Source organism: Alligator mississippiensis, chromosome 1, assembly GCF_030867095.1.
Source record: "Alligator mississippiensis isolate rAllMis1 chromosome 1, rAllMis1, whole genome shotgun sequence".
Classification (NCBI taxonomy): Eukaryota; Metazoa; Chordata; order Crocodylia; family Alligatoridae; genus Alligator; species Alligator mississippiensis.
Window position 1 is genome coordinate 297352124 of NC_081824.1, and position 21727 is coordinate 297373850.

The following is a 21727-nucleotide window of genomic DNA, read 5'->3' on the forward strand; positions in this document are numbered from 1 at the left end:
CTATTGATGATGGGAAAGAGAAATGAACTTGAGACTTCTAATGCTGTATTTTTCAGAGTACATAGCATTAGATAACTCTTCAAATGTTCAAAACACAGTTCTTATTGAACTAAAAGACGGCAGTGAATTCTCAGCCTTTCTGCAAATCATGTCCTAGGGGCTCAAGTTAAAATCCCAGGAAATGAAGAACACATAGTTAGTGACCACCTGAAATATGTTTAGTTTTAATAATTTGCCCAGCATCACAGAGGAAATTGTTGGAAATTTGTCAGGAACAGAATCCAGTTCTCCAGGGCAGCTTCAAGCACCTGAACCATGAATCTACCATTTTTCTTCCTGCACTTTAGCAACAAATGAGACAGGTTTCCTATGAACACTCTCTGTAATTACACAACTCTGATTCATCCCCAGAACAGTTTCCCCTGGTGCACTGAATGAAGCAGCATGCCTGTTGGAGGAAAAATCACATTAGCATATAATTAAAGTCAGGCCACCTGATGGTGTATATACACAAAGGGGCTGCATTAAAGTTGCACAGACCACACTAAAGTGGTATTTCCTAACTTTTGCCTGCTTGACGTTGCAATCTCAATAATGTATTTTGCCTGAGGAACATGCCACCTCCGCCTGACCCCCAGACACAGGTGGATACAGAATATAACTCCGTCTTTGATTAGTGAGCAAGTTGCGTTAACATTAGGGGTGTGCGAAACAGGCCATGTTCAATTCAGATTTGGATTCGGCCCAAATTGGGGATAGCGATTTAATTAGTTGATTTGGATCACTGTCCCTGATTCAATTTGGCCAAATCCAAATCTGAAGATTCGATGTTGATTCACAGAATCAGCAATTTGGCCATAGACACAGCTTTAAATGTTTTTTCTACCTACCTTGAGGTACCAGGCATGACTTGTGAATGCTGCAATGGTGGGGCAGATGGAGTATCCCACAAGAGTGGGGGGGGGGGTGAGGGGGTGGTCCCCTGGCGTGCCTGGCAACAAACCCAGAAGAGGCCTGGAAGGACTTCTGGTCCACTTCTAGGTCCACCAGGAAGCACACAGGGGCCCCCCCTCGCATTGCCCTGGCTTGGTAATCAGCCACAGGGGGACCCTGGGTGCCTCCCCAGACCCAGGAGGCACCAGTCACCGAGCTGGGGTGGCGCCGGGGGGGGGGGGGGGAAGGCACCCTGGCATGCTCTCCAGTGGACCCGGAAGTGGACCAGAAGTGCTTCTGGTCCACATCTGGGTCTGCTGCCAAGCACGCTGGGGAGCCCCCTGCTCTCCCGTGGGACGCTCCACCTGCCCCAGCATCGCAGCATTCATGAGCTGCGTAGTACCTTGAGGTACATAGAAAAAACATTTAAAGCTGTGTCTATGTCCAATTCACTGAATTTTTCCAAATCTCTCCAAATCGATTTGGAGGGTTCTGATTTGATTCAGCAAGATTAAAGGGTTTCCCGATTCAGTTTTGCAGATTCGGCCACTGAATCAGGCTGAATCTCTGCTGAATCAAATCAGGGACTGAAGCTTCGCACAGCCCTACTTAACATTTGTACCCAGATGGAATCTCATGAAAATCAATAATATGTCTGTTGTGGGTACAGGGAATCTCAATAAGTATTACTGATAACATTCATAGATGCATACATACTATGAACCTTATCCTCCACCAGTGTAGTCAGTGACAAAACTTATGTTGACTGCAGCAAGAAGAAAACTGTGAAGGAAGAACTGCATTTTACTACTTGAGTATCATTTGGCATCAGCAGAGAGCTAGAATGTTGTTTCTTTGGATTTGATATAAAATCTAGTTATGGTTATTTTTCATGGTTGAAATGCAGGAATTCAATATTTTAGTCTTTAATCCATGAGGTTTTTTAGTAACAGAGTTAGTAAAAGCACCAGTAAAAATAAGAGTGAGTGGGCCACCCACCTGTTTCTATCATGAGCTTCAGATATAACTAACAGTTTGACTCACCTAACTTGGTCTTTTTAAAAAATCCTTCCCTCCTACTATTTCAAATATTTTCTTTCTGGAAATTTCCTCTTTTCCTCCTCTTTCAAATGTTTTCATTTCCTTCACTTCTCATCCTTCTCATCCAGCTCCATAAAGCAACCCAACCATTCTCCATACAGGAGAACTGGAGAGAAGCAAAGTGCTGGTTAACTTTGATGTTCTGAAGAGGAGAGGAGAAAAAGGAAACTGCCTTGCTAGTCCTGTTGCTCTGTAGAAGCAAGTTCTGATGGGGAAAAAAACAAGGCTCCCTGAAAAACAGGAGCCCAGACAGACTCTCGGTGAGAAATCACACAGGAAATAATACTTCAAAGTAAGAGGATTCTAGCAAGATGATCCAGTTCCTATTTCATTCCTCACATCCATCTGAACCTTTAAATACACAGTATTTTGGCTTAAATGTGAAGCAGCCTCAAGTGTACCTTGTGCTTAGGGGTGGATCCAGAGGGGTTGCAGTAGCATAGATGCACCTCTCCTTCCAGTTGAGGCTGGGAACATTTTTTAAGTCCCAGGACAAAAGTAAGAATCGTTTCCTCCCTTCCCCTTTGTGCTCAGTGGCACATCCCTCCCCCTCCTCTTTCCTCCCTCCACTACCTTGCCCACTTCTGCCAGTGTCTATGGTTGTCTCAGAGTAGGGGTGAGAGGAGAGCTCTAGAGCTGCTCCTGCCCACCTGAGTTGGACTCTACACAGAGCCACTCAGCAGCAGGCAGGTCCCTGCTCTGTGCTCAGTCCCCCTGGCTATTCCCTGCCAATCCAGAAGCAAATATGGGGGAAGGGAACATGTCCACTGCTGCTGCTGTCTCTAGCAAAACCTGGTTCCACTTACAGCCCAGCTGGAGGAGGACAGAAGTGGCTCTGGAGCCTCCCCTTACCCCTGCCCATGCCCCTGGGTCAGCTGGGGATGACACCACTGGCAAGTGGGGGAAGGGGGCAAGAGAAGGGGAGGGGAGGGAACATGTTGCTGAGCAGAGTGGAAGGGAGGGAAAAGAGAAGACTTTTACTAGGTTGGGTGACTTAAATTCTGCAGTGCAGTCTGCCCATGCTGGTGTGTGTGGTAACGGAAGTGGGGTGTACAGTCACCTCTGAAGCACAGGTTGCTGCTCCTGTACCCCACCTTCATGAAGTCCTGGATCTGCCCATGCCTGTGCTGATGGCCTTCGAAGCAAATCAAAGTTTAAAAGCTAACAAGAAACACATTGCACAACCATTTGGACTTCGTGAAACAACTGAAAAGTGTTCTACCTAGAATGGTTTTATTACAGACTGCAGGCCAAATCTTGATCTGCAAAGTGCAAAAGGTATAAAAATCCCTTCCCTTGCTTAGAATATCTATGGTGAACATGGCATTTTTTGGGTTCAGGCCAAGAATTGGAAGAAGGAAGATTAGGAAGAGTAAAGGCTGGGGCATGTAGTCATCTAAGGGGTTGCTTCACTTGTGTTGCACAGGCTGTTTCACTGTCACTAATGGTCAGGCTGCATTTGCTTCACAGAATTGTAACACCACTTAGACCAGGGGTTGGCAACCTATGACCTGCAGAGCCTTTGGATCCAGCACTCACAAAGCACTGAATGCCATGGGTGCTTCTATGGCATTCAGCGACAAGGGCCTGTCCCTGCACTGCTGCCTGGGTCTTCGGTGGAGTGGAAGCTCTGCCCTTGTTGCACTGAATTCAGGTGGCACAAGGTCCAATGGAAGGGGGATTTCATTATGCCATACTGCAGCAGAGGGGCAGGGAAAAGTGGCAGCAGCAATTGGATCCTAATGACTACCTACCTATGACCCAAGCTGGGTCATTTTGGCCCCCTCTTCCCTCCCACCACTAGAAAATCCTGCCAGCCCCTGACTTAGATGGAACACAGCAGCACCCAGACCAGATCAGCCTCTTTAGGGTTATTTATGCCTGGCATAGAATCTGATAAGACAGAAAAATTAGTAGCTACACTATTATGAGAAAGCTGTATTTCATAAAAAGCCACAGCAAAGCTGTGAAATATTACTTGTTACCAGTTGGCTAGGCAATTTTTGTTACAGTATGTAGTAGCTGCTTAATATTAATGGGTGCTGTGCGAATCCCGTTTGCATACCTTAGCCATCTTTTCCATTTACTTCCCTTTGCTTATAATATTTTAATGAACACTTAATTTGATTATCATTCTGATTTTTAAAAATGACTCAGGAAACACGATGGGAGGAGCAGTGGGGGGTCAACCTTTTTGGCAGATGTGCCACAAATCAGCTCTGCACACTCCCCAAGTGCCACTCCAATCTCCTTCACCTGCTTGAGCTGCTGCTCTGCTTTCTGCCTCCTGCCCTGTTTCTTCACTGTGGTGCTTTTCCTCTACCTGTTCTGCCTCGAGCCACAAATAGAGGTTGCTCATGTCACTTGTGGCACCCATACCTCAAGTTGGCCACCCTGGAAGGATGGCGAAAAGACACAGGACATGCATATGGTTTAGTTCCTTCTTACACTGCTCTCGTATGTCAGAAATGGAGCAGAAATCTGCATCAGGCTATGGAAACTGCATTATCTTTATATATGTGGTATATATATCATATGTGAAATATATATGGTTAGCCTATACACACACACACACATATAACACCTATATAACTTAAGTAAAGTTACTCCTGACTCATGCTGGAGTGAGAGAAGCATCAGGCCTATAGTTAGTACTTATGGATAGGCAGGATTTGTGTGCAGATGTGAACATTGGTCTCAGCCACAGAAAACAAAACAAAACAAACAACACTCTAACATGCTGGTCAATTTGGTTGAGTACCTGCAGAGTAGAGATCACTTCATCGCCCACCTCCTTGGTAGAAACAAGATAGCGGGACATTTCAGGGTTAATAATTCGATCCTCTTTTTCCCAGCGGACTATGATGGGTTTCTCTCCATGTGCCGTGCAGCTCATCTCTTTTTTCTGACCCTGTGTTGCTAAGGTGGTGTTTGGATAGGAGGTTATCATTGCAGGAACTAAAAAGCAAAGACAACAAAGACACTTCATTAATGAGGCAGCTGCTCTGAGTGAGGTCTGGCCTTGAAGTCTTAAACCCACGCAAGACCTAAATAGTTCGACTAGCTAGCATAAACAGATGGGCATTGATTAATTTTTTTACATAATAGAAGAAACAATATTTCAATGCAAGATAGGCCCAAGTCAACATCCGCATGATTCCTCCCGCACACTTTGGTTATAGGAACCTGGACACTTAAATGCAGTTAAAACATTGATACACAGAGAGGTGCTAGAAGCCACAGGCAGTCAAAGAGATGTGACCTGAAAAGATACAGAAGATCATATAAGAAGTTATATTTTATTCCTCATTTACACATTAAAAGACAATGTCAAAAAGTCAGCAAAAATCTGCATCTGACTAATGGAAATTGCATTTACCTTTATATTAATTTGTAAATACATACTGTATAACTGCTAAGATTATAGGAGCCTCAGTGATGTCAGGCCCCATTAGGGTAAGGGTTGTACTAACACAAGAAACCAGACTCTGAATAGACAAGTTTACAATCTACAAATGAATAGAATATATCATTAGCATATGGACTGTACATCTATTATAATTAATACTGAAGCTTTGGACCTATTCTGATTCATTCCTAATACATTCCTTAGCTGTAAGTATTTTCACAAGAGTTTGAACATCATTTTCAGCCTACTGGTTAACTGCTTGCTATGTTGGCTCTATAGAGAGGACAAGAAGTTTAAAAATCTAGAAATCCTTACTTTTCTGGAGCTGCTGGGAAACTGGATTTCAGTTCTGCAAATATTTGTATATGTTCGGTTCTCTTTTTTATGCCAAATTGGGATGAAATGCCAACTATTCAAAAATGGATGCAGAAATGAAATGATTTCTCAGCATTTTCAGATCAGCTCTGAGCTATAAAGACCACTGAGCTATAAAGACAATATTTAAGTGTAAAGTTTCTTTTCAAAGCTTATGCTATACCACAGGTGTTATAATCTTCTGCGCTTATAAATCTTTAACTTATCTTCCCCTCACAGCTCAGGATTGTGAAATACAAAACCCAACTTCATCTCAAAGCAGCACTCAATAAAAAAGGATCTCTTGCCACACCCTGAAAATGCTAGTATCCCTCAAGATTGGAGGATGCCACAAAATTAATCACAACTGCAGGACCCACAAACACTGTACACTGGATTCATTTGTGATCTCAGCCCCACATAGATGCTAGACTCCATTAGTGCCATAGTATATTTCCATGATCAGGAAGGTATTTAGGATACAGTTTCACTGCAGAGCTAATAAAAGTCTAGACACCCAGGCAAGTCAACCACTTATTAGTTACCAAATTGGCACAGCTACACTGAGTCACACCTATGTAGCTACACCTGGGGCAAGATGCTACAGTTTCTGAAGGCACAAACCAGAGTTCTTAGCACTTTGTTAGCTGGATTGACCCTAGCAATAGATTCAAGGTGTATCATGAAAAAATGTCTCTCTCTTTCCTTAGCCCGTGCATGGAAATGTTGTTGCCAGCAATTCTCTGTTCTGGACGGAGGTGGAGGAGGCAGCATTCAAAGGACTTGAGAACCTTTTTGCTTCTCTGGTGCACATTTAGCCTGTGGTTGGATGGAAGAAGAGTAACGACGTGGATCTGCTCATGCAGAATTGTACTCTAGGAGCTCTTAACCAAGTCAACACATTCAGTTGTGGTGATTCCTGTTCTAGACACTTGTCAGTTCTGCCTTTTCCAGCTAGCACTAAGCCACAAGCTCAGCTCAAGTATATGAGACATTCCCAATTTTGGCTGCATCCTTATTGCAACAAGAGGCAAAAGACAGAGAATATGAGACACTGCAGAGGGCATTTCAGCAGTTGCTTGTAATATCTGAAGAGGCAGGTGTTGTAGAGATCATGAAGGCTGAATGCCAACATAGCAGAATGAAGACAGCTGATGCAGTACGCTGCAAATAATCTGGTTTTCCACCACTGTGTGTCCCTGCCCCCAGCAGACCCATGCTTGTAGTGTTGTAGAACAACTAACACAGAGATACCAACTCAGGAAAACCAGAGTTGCCTAGCACTGTCTTCAGATCTACATAATGAAGCCCATCTTTGTGGAACTGTATGAGGAGTTTGCCCAACTCTTTGGCACTAGAACATACATGCCAAAAAGCAGATTGTTCCTGCCCACTGGTAGTTGACTTCCCCAGACTGCTAAAGGTTGTTAGCTAACTGTTTGGTAGACATAATTAAAACACCCAAAATAATGGTGCTTTTAAGAGAACAGACTTTCCAAATTGAGTTTATCAATGGTACTAGTGCCTAGAATTTGCCTCCCACAAGGAACATGATGAACAACCTCAGAGGATACTGCTTGATCGTTATTAAGGCTTTAGCTGATCACAAAAACAGGTTCATGCATATCAATATGGGGTACCAGGCTGCTAAGGAAACACTGCTGTTTGGACAAGAAAGGGCCTTCTTATCTCCAAATAAAATGTTCATCAATGGGGTTTCTATCCCATTGTTATTGCCCAAGTTTGATGTTCTTTTTCAGTAATCAGTTCAAATATAACTTGGGGGAAATAACACTATTTTCATTTGTCTCTTACTTTAGATTCCATCACAAAATGGGAGTAGAACTATGGCCAGAGAAATGGCGTGGCTTCTGCCCTCTAAAACTAAAGCTACCCCATAGCACACAGCATCCTCCATAACCAAAACTTCACTGATTCTAACTAGAGCTGGGAACATTTTGTTTTGGCAACTAGTCTGCTCACCAAAAATCTGGTTCTAGTCATTCTGAAATGATTCACAAATTCAAGTTAAATTCACTGTATATTTTCAATTGAAAAACACTTTTTTTCCCCTTGGCTATACAGGAGTAGATAGAGATTGGGACATCTCCACTTTAGACCAATGGTGAGGGCACTCACCCCAGGTAGGGAGATTGTGATTCTTCTGCTACCCAAGAAAATGCCCAACCCATCAGGCTATAGTGCTCTCTGGGCTGATTTATTCTCAATCACTCTTGGTGATGGTATTTCACTTTGTATGAAATGAAAATAGTTCCTAAGCCTGGAGGTTCAAGCAAGCACCTGGGAAGTGAGAAACCTTGGTTCTAGTCTCTGCTGGAGTGAAGCTTTAATTTTTAAATGCAAAGTGGAGTAACATCAACAGAAAAGAATGCCCCTTCTTGCCCAGAATAATTGATAGCCTGGTTGTTAGGCCATGCTCAGAGAAATGGACTCTAAGGCAATGGAAGGAATTAAACTAATATCTTCCACATCCTGGCTGAATGCCCTCATGCCTTGCCTAGTAGATAAAGAGAAGGAGGAGGTGAATCCTCTTCTAGCATTTTTTTACAATCCCTTTAATTCCTTTTGCATGAAAAAAAGTTTAATTCCATGAATCTTCATAGAATGATTTTATTTTCTTTACTTCAGCAAGGAAAAAAAATACAAGAAAAGGAAATAATTTCAATTTGAACTAAACTACTAATCTGAGATTTTTTTCTATTTGGCAACTGAGCCTCGAGGTATTTTTTCCACCCCTTCCTAACTAAGGAACTTCCTACTTATGCTATATTTTCCCCAGCCATTTATCTGCTCTGTAATTGCATGGATGGCAGTGGTTATTTACCCAGTTCTGGCTTTGACTCCAATACCACCACTTCTTAAATCCATTCCTTAGGCCCACACCTAAATTGTTATTTGGCACATGGTCCCAAAGTCTCCACTAGCCCATCTGGCCTTTTTATTTCTTTGTCTGCTCCTGTTCTACAAAAGTCCATCATTTATGACAATGGGTTTTATACTTAATACATGGTGGAGCACCCAGTCAAAATCTTCATAAAAAGGAAGGTGGACTGAAAGTGGTACATGTCCTAAAAGTTTAAATTTCTCTCCTGACACTTAACAGGGCTTCACAAGTCACATTTCTTCCCATCTCTTAGAAATATCCTTGTGCACATGCTAATCTTGGATGTATCTCCTAAAATCATGTCGGTTTTTGCTGCATTCACGCCAGAACCCTGGCAGAATTCCTTGGCCAGCTGGCAATATGCTACTTTGAGGAACTCTCACATAGCCTCTTTTCAAGCTCCCTGGCTGAAAATGGAGCAGGCCATGTGAAATGGGGAGTGACCAAATATATAGGAAATAGGAGGTGACTTCCAGTCCTCACAAGGCAGGCAAGAAGTGAATAGGTAGATGAGCTTGATGATACATCCTCAAGGGATTGTAGGATGTTACTCAAGAACTATCAAAACCCAAATGCTGTTATCCAGGTTTCAAATTCACCTAAAGAGTTAGGTTACACCTTGCTTAACAGTGGCACCTCAAGCAATCTTGGGTTCAAAGCACATGCAATCAAAACTTATGCGTTTTATGTGTGCATAGCAGTGGAAAATAGACTAAAAACCAGGCAACAGTTTGAGTTACCTCTCCAATAAAAGCCTATTTTTGGGCACTGCAATTTAAGAAGGTTGTAGCAAAACTGGAGAGAGGTCAGAGGAATGGGGATAGATCCCAAGAACTGGGCTGAAGCTTCCTAAATTCAACCATACTTATTTTTGTCCAGACAGAACGAGGGAGGTAGGAGACTTTTACGTGCACTAGGTGCTGACAGAATTTACATTTGTCATGGGAACAGCCCCCTAAAAGTGCCCTACAGCCATGCCCTGACAGAAATGCATGGCTGCAGAGTGCTTTAAAAATGCCTGATTACTCAACAAATTAACCCTCATCTAATGAGGGATCAGATGAAGGCTCTCCAAAGTGAATCATCTTAGGGAACTTCTGTCAATCCCTCATGTGATTGGGGCTGGGCTCATGCAGTCCAGGCCTATCCCCAGTTCAGTCTGAAGGAAGGGAGGGGGAGGGAGCTACAGACTCAGACTTGCCCAGCTTGAGCTGAAAGAGGGGGCAGGTGGATTGGAGCCCCCTGCCTCACAGCTTCCCCACCCATTACCCTCCCCTTCCATCTCAGGCTGGGTAAACCCCAATGTGCAGTTCCTTCCCCTCCCTTCTCTGCCCTCCCTTCCTGCAGACAGCACCAGAGCTTGGTGGTGGGAGGAGGGCAGGGGCAGGCGAGGGGAGAGAGGCTGCAGGCAGGATCCTCAGCTGGATAGGCTTCAAAGTGGAACTCGATCCCCCTTCCTCCCCCCGACCCAACAGCAAATGTCTGTTGGGTTTGGGGAAGGGGGCTGCTCTAACTCATGGCACTTTCTGTGAAGCACCATGAGTTAGAGCAGGGACCTGCACATCTGTCAGTGCCCACTGTGTAGACAGAAGGTACAATCTTAAAGGTGTCTTCTCTGTCCAAATGTTTCCTGATTAGGCTAAATATGAAGTATGGAAAATGTTGCAACTGTGTTACTTGCCAGTATTTGGACTGACAAAGGATGAACAGATCTGAGCATCTGCAATTAAAGGAAGTGAAATATTAACTCTTTTGGAGTCCCTGGACTGAGACTAAAAATGTCACATCCTTATCCCACTCCACCTCTAGGCAGGAAATGAAAAAATGTAATTATATGGTGGAGTGAAGAGTAACATAGTCTATTACAGTAACAGCATGTTCATATGACGAATACAGAAAAAACTACGAGAAACAAAAATAACATCACAAAAAACTAATTTAGGTTTCCACTATCAACCACTTCAGACAATTAAATTCATATACTTTTTCTAAGGTACTTTTCCATACAGGTACTTGCTGAAAGGCTTGTGCGCAATCCCGAATGGGCAAGCCTGAATGGCTAACTGCAAGTCAGCCTGTCAGTTAAGACATGGTCCTTGTCCTGGAAAAGTTGAAAAGCCCTATATGCTGAAAAGAACTGTCAAACTCTGAATTGAGCCTAGCCATTTACTTCAGTGAGTACAGAGTAGGAGTAGGGGAAGAACTGTCATATTCTGGTGCTACCTTCCATGGTACCATTCTCCCCACTTCTTTGTGGGGTGGGCCTGACTTTTTCCTCTTCATTCCGTTCATATTTTTATGGGTCTCAATTTCAAAAAGCAGATAGTGTTGTCCAACCTGGTTTAGGATTTTTCCAACCCTTTCACATGGACATGTAACATCTGTTACTAGTGGACAGCAGAAGCAATTTTACTTAAATGAATTACTATAATGGCTGTTTTGAAATGCTAATATTTGGTGGCACAACCTTTTCTTATGTAAGAGCTACTGATGCTTAAATATGACAATATGTCAGGATGCAGCCCTTTTCGTTGGAAGGGTTTCTGAACCATAACAAATGGATTTGATAATTAATAGGGATGTGGAACCTTTGGTTAGAACTGGATCTAATTGCAGAAAGATCCTTAGAAAGGTTTTGATGTTTTTATGAAGCATTACAGTGCTTAATACCATGCCTTATAAAAAACTGTTGTTATATTGAATACTGATAAAGTTTTTCAAGTTCCAAGTTGAGAAGTATCCAAACCTGGGGTTCATTCTTTTCTGGTAGTGATGTTGTAGCCATGATGGTCCACAAATTGTGCAAGAGACAGGGAGTTTTGGGGGTGATATGTTTATTGCAACTTCTTTTTTTTAATTCTTAAAAGTGGCCATCAAACAGTTATTTGGTTGCTATTCGACCCCGCTTTCATGGTTAAAAAAAGCGAGTGAAAGCATGTAACATAAATTATTTAAACAAATGTCCTTGATAAGAATAGTAGTAAATTAATGTGAGAAGAAGACGTTTTACTCTTCATATGCAGCTTTATCTCTACTTGCTCTACTTTCCAAAGAGTCTTTGTTTGGCACTGGTTCACCTACTGCCAAAGCACCTTGGTCCTGGAGCTTTGGTTCATAGCACCTTTGGCTCATAGCTAATTATTTCCTTTCCTTCCAGAGCTTATTTTTTACTCTTTACAATCACTGCAGCCAAGAAGCTCTCCAGGACTAAAGCATTTCCAGTCAGCATCTTTCCATCAATGGAGTGGGAGTGGGTGCTACATATTTAATATTCCTAGGCAAAACAAAACTGCTGATAGGATGAAATCACTTGGATGTACTCTACACAAGGGTTGAACAAACCTTATTTGATCAATTTCAAACCTTCTTAAAACAATTTTGATCTGGGTCAACCCCTGGGACAATCAGGACCAAGTCAACCAAGATATCTGTTTACAGCCCCAGAGTGCCCACTTGCCAGAACCAAGAGACCAGATCTGTCATCTGTCTTATTCCTCTGTAACTTTCCATATTTTTAATGGAAGCAACAGACCAGAGTAGAGCCAAATGAATATAGAAAATATGGCCCACTGGTATTCTTTCAAATTTGAAAATGAATTCCATTGTGCTGCTTGCCAGACCCTTTCATGTGCACTTACTGTGAACACTTTGACACACCCTTCTAGCACAGGTACTTGTAGAAGGCAAATCTTAACTGTTTTAATATTTGTTGACTTAATTTCATTGTTTACATTTTATTGCAAATTTTGGATTTCACATGGAATTCATCATGTGACTAATCTAACTGATTAAAGAAACTATGTGAGTAGACTTATATAGATACTTAATGGGATATGAGTTTCAAAATTAAAATATTAAATGTTCTGTCATTAATTATCCCTGAGATACTAACAGAGGAGAAATAATTTCAAACAAATAAACTTAAAAAATTTAGGTAAAGATCAAGAAGTACAGTTTGATGAACTGTAGCAAAACCCCCAGTTTTTCATTTTTAAATTTATTTTAAAATGCATTTCCTCCCCTTCCCCAACCATTTCTGACTTTTTCTCTCCCTCTCTATTCCCTATAGATAAGTATTAGTAAGCTAAGATGTAGGATAAGCTTTAACATTTTATTTTAGGTAGTATATTTTATTTTTCTCTTCCCTCCTTGCAAATAAGTGCCCTACTATTTTGATATAGATACCCACTGTTTTATAAGTGATAATTATGTTTGTATTGATTTGTTTTTACTGCTTTTATATTGTGTGATTACTGTTTTAGGCCTATATATGTAAGTTAGCATAAGTCATGTCAAGTTTCCATCTTGTAATGTCAAGCCGCCATCTTATCCCCATGCCCTGCTGTGTAATCTAGGACTCACACCTACCCCTTCTACGTAACTTGGTTCCTGAATGAATGGGGATGAATGAGGGTGCTTGAGAGACAATGGCAGTAGGTCTAAAAATAGCTCCCTCTGAATGACCAAACCATCAACACCAATACCTGGGCCAATGACCCAGCCCTTGGAACGACCCTCAGCATTCAAGACACAAAAGCTGAGGCAACCCACCATTGTGCCAAGCTGTACATGCTCAGTAAGAACACCTGGAGCCCTCTGGAACAGGACTGACCTTGCCTGGACAAGCCCTCCCCATCAAAGGTAGTCTGCCCCATAAAAAGGGGTAGTGAAGACTGACTCATTGGGACACCCTCTCCACTTGGACCAGCACCATGCCACACCACCTATCCACCCAGAGGCTCTGCTGGCGCCCCCCCTCTCGACAGCACCTGCTGGACAAGGACACCTTTCCAGCTTGGATAGGTAGCTATCACCCCCCACTCACTCTTCAACCAAGGACTTGGACTCTGCTTCTCTTCCCTACCTGGACTCCAACCCTTCCATTGAGTCTGTTTCTCCTGCTGCCATTGTGTGTGTGTGTGTGTGTGTGTGTGAACCAATAACTTCATGGGGCTGTGTAGTGTGTTGTTTGTTTAATAAAACTGTTATTTGGACCCCTAAGTTGGGTTTTGCTTTACTGTGGTTTGGCCCTGCTCCAATCTCTGCTCCTCGCCCCTCTAACTTCTGTCTCATTTCTGCCTCTCCTTCTTCTGGCTCTCTGCCACCTCCAACACCTGTCCTGAGCTCCTCTCTGCCTCCAAACCCCTTGTTTCTTTGCCACTGTCTTATCCCCACTGCCTTTTCCCCTGAGCAACCAGGTTTCTGCCTCAGTTTCTTTCCTGGCTGTCTCCTCCTTGTCACCACTTATCTGCCTCCCCCCCCAATATTTCAGCTGTCTGCCTCAGTTTTCAGCCCCAAGCTCCCAGATTTCTGTCCCTCTCTCTTTCCTGGCCGTCTCCTCCTTGACACCAGGCTTTTTATTTTTTCCTTCCCTTGCACCAGTGACCTTGAGTAACCCTGGGGCCACTTGATCTTAAGTAAACCCAAGCCTCAGTTCCTCAGCCAGCTTCCCTCTAACACACCAGTTCTAATCCTGGTTCTGGCAACTTTTACTCCCTACACTTTAACTTTCTCTCTCTCACCTTAACCTTCCCCCAGGTACCCTAAGCACGCACACACACACTGTACCATCCAAGTTAGGAACATACCTGTGTGTATGTGTAGGTGGGTTGTATGTGTGTGAACTGGTGAGTGTGTGTGTGTATATATATATGTCATTGTGTGCATAATATATGAATTAGTGATTTGTGTATGTGTACTGAGTGTGTGAGTATGGACAATTGATTTTTGTCTAACTTTTGGGGTGTATAGTATATGTGCTTGAATTGGTAGTGTGTGTGCGTGTGTGTGTGTGTACACCTAATTGATTTGTATGTTTGTATATGTGCAATTGTGTCACATCCTCCTGTCTAACAGCGCAATATTGAGATCCTGAGAGTTGGCCTGACACCACAGGTCAACAGAACTAATGATTTAGTATGTATAATTCACCCAGAGCATGTCACCAAAAAGCAGGAGACTATACAATGTGTCTGAGATTAATTCAGAGTGAGTCTATACCTTCATTAATGTGCAGTAGTTACAGCACATTAGGTTTAGTACTTGCATAACCAAATACTAAGTCCATGCACAGTAACTAGTGCTACTGCACAGTAGCACTAGTGCATGGCATTTTACTGACGGTAACTGCGCAGTAGCTTAATACTACTGCACAGTAAAGTATTAGCATGGGTTTTGCCTGGCACACTACTGCGCAGTGTTATTAGGCTACTGCACGGTTAGCATCTCGTGTAGATGCACCCAGTGTGTATTTACCCGTCTTAGAATGAAAGATTCCTTAAGACAATCAGCTTTGTCTTTACACGCAGATTAATGGTTGTTACACTGACAGATTTCTTGTTACTAGTTTAAAACTGCAACAAGTTCTCTCTATTAGCTTGGCATTTGTCTAAACAAAACAGTGTTGGAAAACATTATCATATTGTAACACAAAGAATAGCAGGGACCTCACCTTCATGTTCTTGTTGCACAAATATTCCAAAAGTAGTATATAAATAATAAGCAATGACAGTAATCATAAATATGGCCCTTCTCGGTGTCCAAAACATGAAAAGCCACTTTGCGGGCTGCATGGCAAAACTCCTGGCCTATCCTAGATTTTATGATACATAATAAACTGTAGCATCAGGGGCATCCATACAGGATAACTTTAATCCTCATTAAAAATTACTTCTTTTCAGGCTGGAATTAGTAAACATTCAGCTCATTTTAAAATATCATCTCTGTTGGCCTATTACACTTATATAATGAAGTTACTTTGATTTTAAGTATTACTCAAACATATGTTTCTAAGCTAGAACAGGCCTTATTTTATGCTAAGTCTTAACAAGAATGACAATGTCTTGAGCACTTGGCGGCTTTGCCAGAGCCTTATGATGTGATTGAATGTGTCAGGGTAAAGGCTGTGAACATTTAGGGTTCATATCTTATTCACTCAGAAGCAGTTTCAGGTCACATTATAGGAAAAGGAGTTGATTTATTTTGCATGGCAACTATGAATTTTAACCAAAAGAGATATTAATAAAATAAAAAAAGGGTTTTGCTCCCTGAATTCACTAAGGCAAGTCTTTTCCATACCCTGGGGTTTTGATTGCACTTGTTTTATGTTTGTACAGTGCAAACTGCTGCCTTAGAATAATACATCAGAGACTAAAAACTGCATATATTTCTTATTCTCTCCCTTGTCTCTGACACAGTTTTGAAATGAATGACTTGATTCTGCATTGCCATATGTGTATAATTCCCATTTTGCCTAAGTGAACTTCCTAAGAACTAACAGAAAGAAAAATGAAAATGGTGAGTTGACAGTTCTGTTCTCTGCAGTGAGTTATAGTAAAAGCCTGTGGAAATGTTGTGAGAAATTGTGGTAGGCCACATGAGACATGGTGAGCTTATGTCATCAGAACTAGGCTAATAGTCAACAAGAAAAATGAGGAATTATTGATTATAAGTAGTTTATTTTTATATTAGCATGAATCATGAGGATTTGGACACAGGCTGACTTCTTTCATGGAAAATAGATGGGCATAATTATTATTACTACTCCAAGGGAGGGATATTAGCAATATTTACCCCACTAAGAGTAAATTTCATGGACACTTTTCTGCTTTAAATCAGTAAACATTTTTGAACAAGTAGTATGAAAACGTCAACTCCAAGACTGATCAGAATGTTTCGACAGTTAACAATAGCAGGTTATAATTTTTTAGATATTTTTCTCCTATGCTTTGGTAGTAAGTCAAAATCAGTGGAATCATTAAAACACCATCAGGTTTTAATATTAAATAAAAAATGTTGTTGTTATTTTAATTTTAAAAAAATTCTACTTTGCATTTATGTGACTTACACTCATACATTACAAATCAGTAAAAAATCATCAGAAGCTAACATTGGGAAGAGTCACAATTTATTCTTTTACAAATTATCCTACCTGCAATCTCCTATTTGTGTCCTTTGATAAAACCAAGAATGGTTTAAAATAAAACAAGGCAGGAGTAGAAAGTCTTTGCAAAATGAGGGCTTTAAGCAGGAGAGAATTTATGACCCTGTAGTTCTTATGGGTTTTTAGATTTTTGAGATTTGTGAAGTGACATGTGTAAATGTCTCTCCCAGGGGAAGAGAAGCAAGCACTAATTGAGGTATTGACGGGTTTAAATGAAGCAGAAACACACTAAGAATCTCCAGCTACAACAAAAATGAGTGCTCCTGAGCAATGCATGCTGGGACATTAATGGTTTTCATTCATTGCTCGTTCATGCAAGTAAGTATACTTTTAAGCACTGTGACATGGGTCTATAACAGCACAGTTCTGAGCTAAAAAGCCATGAAATACGATCTGCTGGATGTATTAAACATAGAGCCCTGGTAGAACTAGTCTTGTCTAACGTTTTGAGAATGAAATGTAGTTATATTGTGTAGACAGACATATAGAGACAGATGGCATTGGATCTGATGATAGGCATAGGATAAGAAATAGAATATATTAGAAGCCATAAGATAAATCTACCCATATAATTTGTGTGTGGGTTGTATGTGTGTTTATACACATGCATATACAATCATTACTAATGTCTTCTGTAGATAGCTACAAGAGTATGTCTGCCTATATTTACCTACCTACCTATCTACATATACATATATATACACATATGAAAAAGTATATGTGTAGGATATATATATAACATATATATATGTGTTTTATATATATATAAAAGTAGGTAAATATAGGCAGACATATTCTTGTAGCTATCTACAGAAGACATTAGTAATGTTTATATTGTAGCAAACCCCCGTTTCTTTTTTTTAATTTCGAAATGCATTCCCTCCCTTCCCCAACTATTTCTGACTTTTTCTCTCCCTCTCTATTCCTTATAGATAAGTATAAGTAAGTTAAGACATAGGATAAGCTTTACCATTTTTCTAGCAAGTTTTTTTTTCTCTCTCCTTCTTTGATCCACTCTTTTATATTGTATAATTATTATGTTTATACTGTTTTGCTGATTTTTACTGTTTTTTTCTATTGATACTATATGATTTAGGCCTACATGTCTAAGTTAGCATAAGTAATATCAAGTTATGTCAAGTTTCCATTTTGAATGTCAAGCCTCCATCTTGTGTCCTCTGCCTGGGTGTAACTTATGCCTCATGTCTAAGCAGTCTCATGTAAATTGGTTCCTGAATGAATGGGGATGAATGAGGGTGCTTGAGATACAATGGTAGCAGGCCTCTATTGAATAATCAACTCAACGACTTGATGATCAGTTCAACAACTGGACCCCTGCCTTCCACTGACTAACCCAGGAACCATGGACCCAACATTTGAAAGACCAAGACCCTACAGAAATCAGCCAACCCACTACTGCAACACAGACACCTGGAACTGCACGTCCTTCACCTGGAGTGCACATGCTCAGTACACCAGGGCTGACCCTGGCCTGGGCATGCCCCTGTCACTAGCATCATAGAAGGTCTGCCCCTATAAAAAGCAGTAGTGAAGCAGACACAGTGGGACTCCCTCTCCATCTGGACCAGCACTATGCCATGCCACCTATCCATCCAGAGACCCTGCCGGCGACCCCCTCTGGACAACACCTTGCTGGAGAAGACCCCGACTAGCCATCAAGGATCAACTCACAGCCCAGGATAGGTAGCTATCACTCACCTTCCTTCCCCAAGCAACGGATATGGACTCTGTCCCTACACACCTTGACTTCAATCCCTCCACCAAGCCTTTTTCTCTCCTGCTACCATTGTGTGGGTTTTTATGTGTGTGTGTGTGTGTGTGTGTGTGTGTGTGTGTGTGTGTGTGTGTGTGTAGGAACCAATAACTTTGTGAGGCTGTGTAGTGTGTTGTCTGTTTAATAAACCTGTTATTTTGAAACCCCGAGTTGGGTTTTTGTCTTATTGACCTCCTGACTCCCCTCCTTGATTTCCCAGCTATCTCCCAGCGTTTTGCCTCTCTGTTTCCTGGCTGTTTCCTCTTTGCCACCGGTCTTTTTCCCTGGCATCCACCCCGGCAGCAGGTGACCCCGAGTAACCCCAGGGCACATTAACCCAAAGTAACCCCAAGCCCCAGTGCCCACGAGTAACCTTGGGGCCACTTGGCCTTAAGTAACCCAAGCACCAAGTTACCTCAAATGCCCCCTAGGTTTAACACACAGCCATGAAAGTGCGTGTTTGTGTATGTATATTGGGTGTGTGGGTATTAACAACTGATTTTGTCTAATTTTTAGTGTGTATAGTGTGTATGTGCTTGAATTGGTGATAGGCGTGCATGTGCTTAGACTGGTAATCTCGGATGTGTATGTGCCCGAGTTGGCACTGTGTGTGTGTGTGTGTGTGTGTGTATGTGCCTAATGTGTGTATGCTTCTAATTGATGTGTGTGTCTGTGTGTGTGTGTGTGTGTGTGTGTGTACACAATTGTGTCACACCCTCCCATCTAACAGCACAATTTTGAGATCCTGAGAGTTGGCCTGGCCCCACAGGACAACAATATATATATATATATATTAATAAAAGTAGGTTATATATTAGAGCTTAATCTCTCTGAATCGAATCAGAACCCTCCAAATCAATTCAGAGAGATTTGGAAAGATTTGATGATTCGGACATAGACACAGCTTTAAATGTTTTCTCAAGGTACCAGGTGACTTGTGAATGCTGAGATGGGGTGGATGGAGTGTCTCAAAGGAGCAGAGGGGTGGGGGTGGTCTTCAGTGCACTTGGCAGCAGACCCAGAAGCACTCCTGGTCCACTTCCGGGTCCATCAGGGGGCATGCTGGGGGGCCTCCCATGCCCTCCCGGCTCGGCACCCGGTGTCTTCTGAGTCTGGGGTGGCACCCAGGGTCCTCTCACAGCCGATTGCCGAGCCTGCAGGTCTCGGGAAGGGGGTCTTGCGCGCTCAGTGGCGGACCCAGAAGTGGACTGGAAATACTTCTGGTCCACTTCTGAGTTTGCTACTGAGCATACAGGGTCAGGGCCCCTGCACTCCTGTGGATGCTCCATCCACCCCACCATTGCAGTGTTCATGAACTGTGCGTGGTACCTTGAGGTATGGAGAAAAAAATTTAAAGCTGTGTCTCTGGCTGAGTTGCTGATTTTGCAAATCAGCATCAAATCTTCAGATATGGATTTGGCTGAATCAAATTGGGGACAGTGATCCGAATCAACTAATTGAATCACTGTCCCCAATTTGGGCTGAATCCAAATTGAATACAGCCCGTTTCACACACGCCTAATATACATTAATATAAATAGTTGTACTGCACCTACATATAATAAACGATCCTAATTTATAAAGGTAAAATGAATGACAAAAACAAGGAGTTTCAGTATATAAATAAATCCAACTTTCTCAGGCGAGGGCAGGACAGCTGAATAACCCTAGAATTGAAGGCAAATCTAACAATAGTTTTGAAGACATTGCAAGCCAGACATTTTTGCACTCAGCATGAATTCAGCATGCATCTTAGTGCATGCTAACCCTGTTTTTCTAGTCAAAACTTTAACAAGGCTTTTAGTGCCAAAAGCCATCTGAGAAGTCAGGAATCCTCACCATATTTGAACCAACTCAGTAGCTGAGTGTTAGCTACTATACATTTTCCTGTCTCAGTTCCATATTCTTCTATGGCAGATTGCCATATCTTCAGTTCCTGCAGAAGAAACCAGACCTCTGATTTGCAATACAATACATGAAAGGAGAAAGTTCTTGAAGAACAGGAAACCATAGTTTCATAGTTTCTAGGGTTGGAAGGGACCTGAACAGATCATCAAGACTGACCCCTTGTCTGGGGCTGGAACGAGTGCTGGGATCATAATACCCCAGCCAGAAATCTATCCAACCTCCTCTTGAAGACGTCCAAGGTAGGGGAGAGCACTACCTTCATTGGGGGCCCATTCCAGAGCCTGGCAGCCTTAACTGTAAAGTAATGCCTCCTGCTATCAAACCTGAACCTGCTCGCAATCAATTTGTGGCCATTATTCTTTGTTATCCCAGGTGGTGTCCAGGGGAACAGAGCCTCACTTATTTTCTGCTGGTCTCCCCTGGTGAGTTTATAGATGGCCACCAGATCCTCTCTCAGTCTTCTCTTGTGGAGGCTGAGTAAATTCAGACTCTTTAGTCTATCTTCATAGAGCCTGGCCTGCTGCCCCCTGACCATGTGAGTGGCCCTCCTCTGGACCCTCTCAAGGTTAGCCACATCCCTCTTGAAGTGCGGCACCCAGAACTGGACACTGTATTCCAACTGCAGCCTGACCAGCGCCACATAGAGGGGAAGGATCACCTCCCTGGACCTGCTTGTGATGCATCTGTAGATGCACGACAAGGTGCGGTTAGCCTTACTGACCGCTTCCTTGCATTGGCGGCTCATGTCCATCCTGGAGTCAACAATGACTCCAAGACCCCTTTCAGTGCCACTGTGTTGTTGAGAGGGGTATTCCCCAGACTATAGGTGTGTTGCAGGTTCCTTCTCCCTAGACGCAGCACCTTGCACTTGTCTGCGTTGAATTCCATCCTATTGTCATCTGCCCACCTCTGTAACCTGTCTAGATCTAGTTGGATTCTGTCCCTCCCCACCAGGGTGCCCACGTCTCCCCACATCTTTGTGTCATCAGTGAATTTGGACAGCGTGCTTTCCACGCTCACCTCCAAGTTGCTGATAAAGACATTGAATAGCAGGGGCCTGAGGACCAAGCACTGGGGAACTCCATTGCCCACATCCCTCCAGGTCAAAAACAACCCATCCACCACCACTCTCTGGGTGTGACCATTGAGCCAATTTGCCACCCATCTGAGTGTGTTTGCATCAATGCTGCAGTCGCCTAGTTTTTTTTATGAGAATGGGGTGAGAAAGAGTGTCAAAGGCCTTCTTGAAGTTCAGGTAGATGATAAACCAGTTCATGAAGATAAAAAATAGGCTGTCTGCTGTCAAAGCAGGTTGGTAGCTAACTGTGGGACCGTCTACATGTGATGTTGCATCCCCATAGCAATGCGCTATGGCAGTGTAGCATATGTACGTGTCTACTT

General features: G+C 42.5%; 1 protein-coding gene across 1 annotated transcript in view; it reads right to left on the reverse strand.

Annotated features, from left to right (window-relative positions):
* The window catches only part of DSCAM (DS cell adhesion molecule), a 717333-nt gene that overhangs the window by 156012 nt on the left and 539594 nt on the right, over positions 1 to 21727 (reverse strand). Inside the window, exon 12 of the mRNA XM_059720751.1 lies at positions 4796 to 4992. Within this exon, the coding sequence (XP_059576734.1) occupies positions 4796 to 4992 (197 nt within the window). The remainder of the gene's footprint in view (positions 1 to 4795; positions 4993 to 21727) is intronic.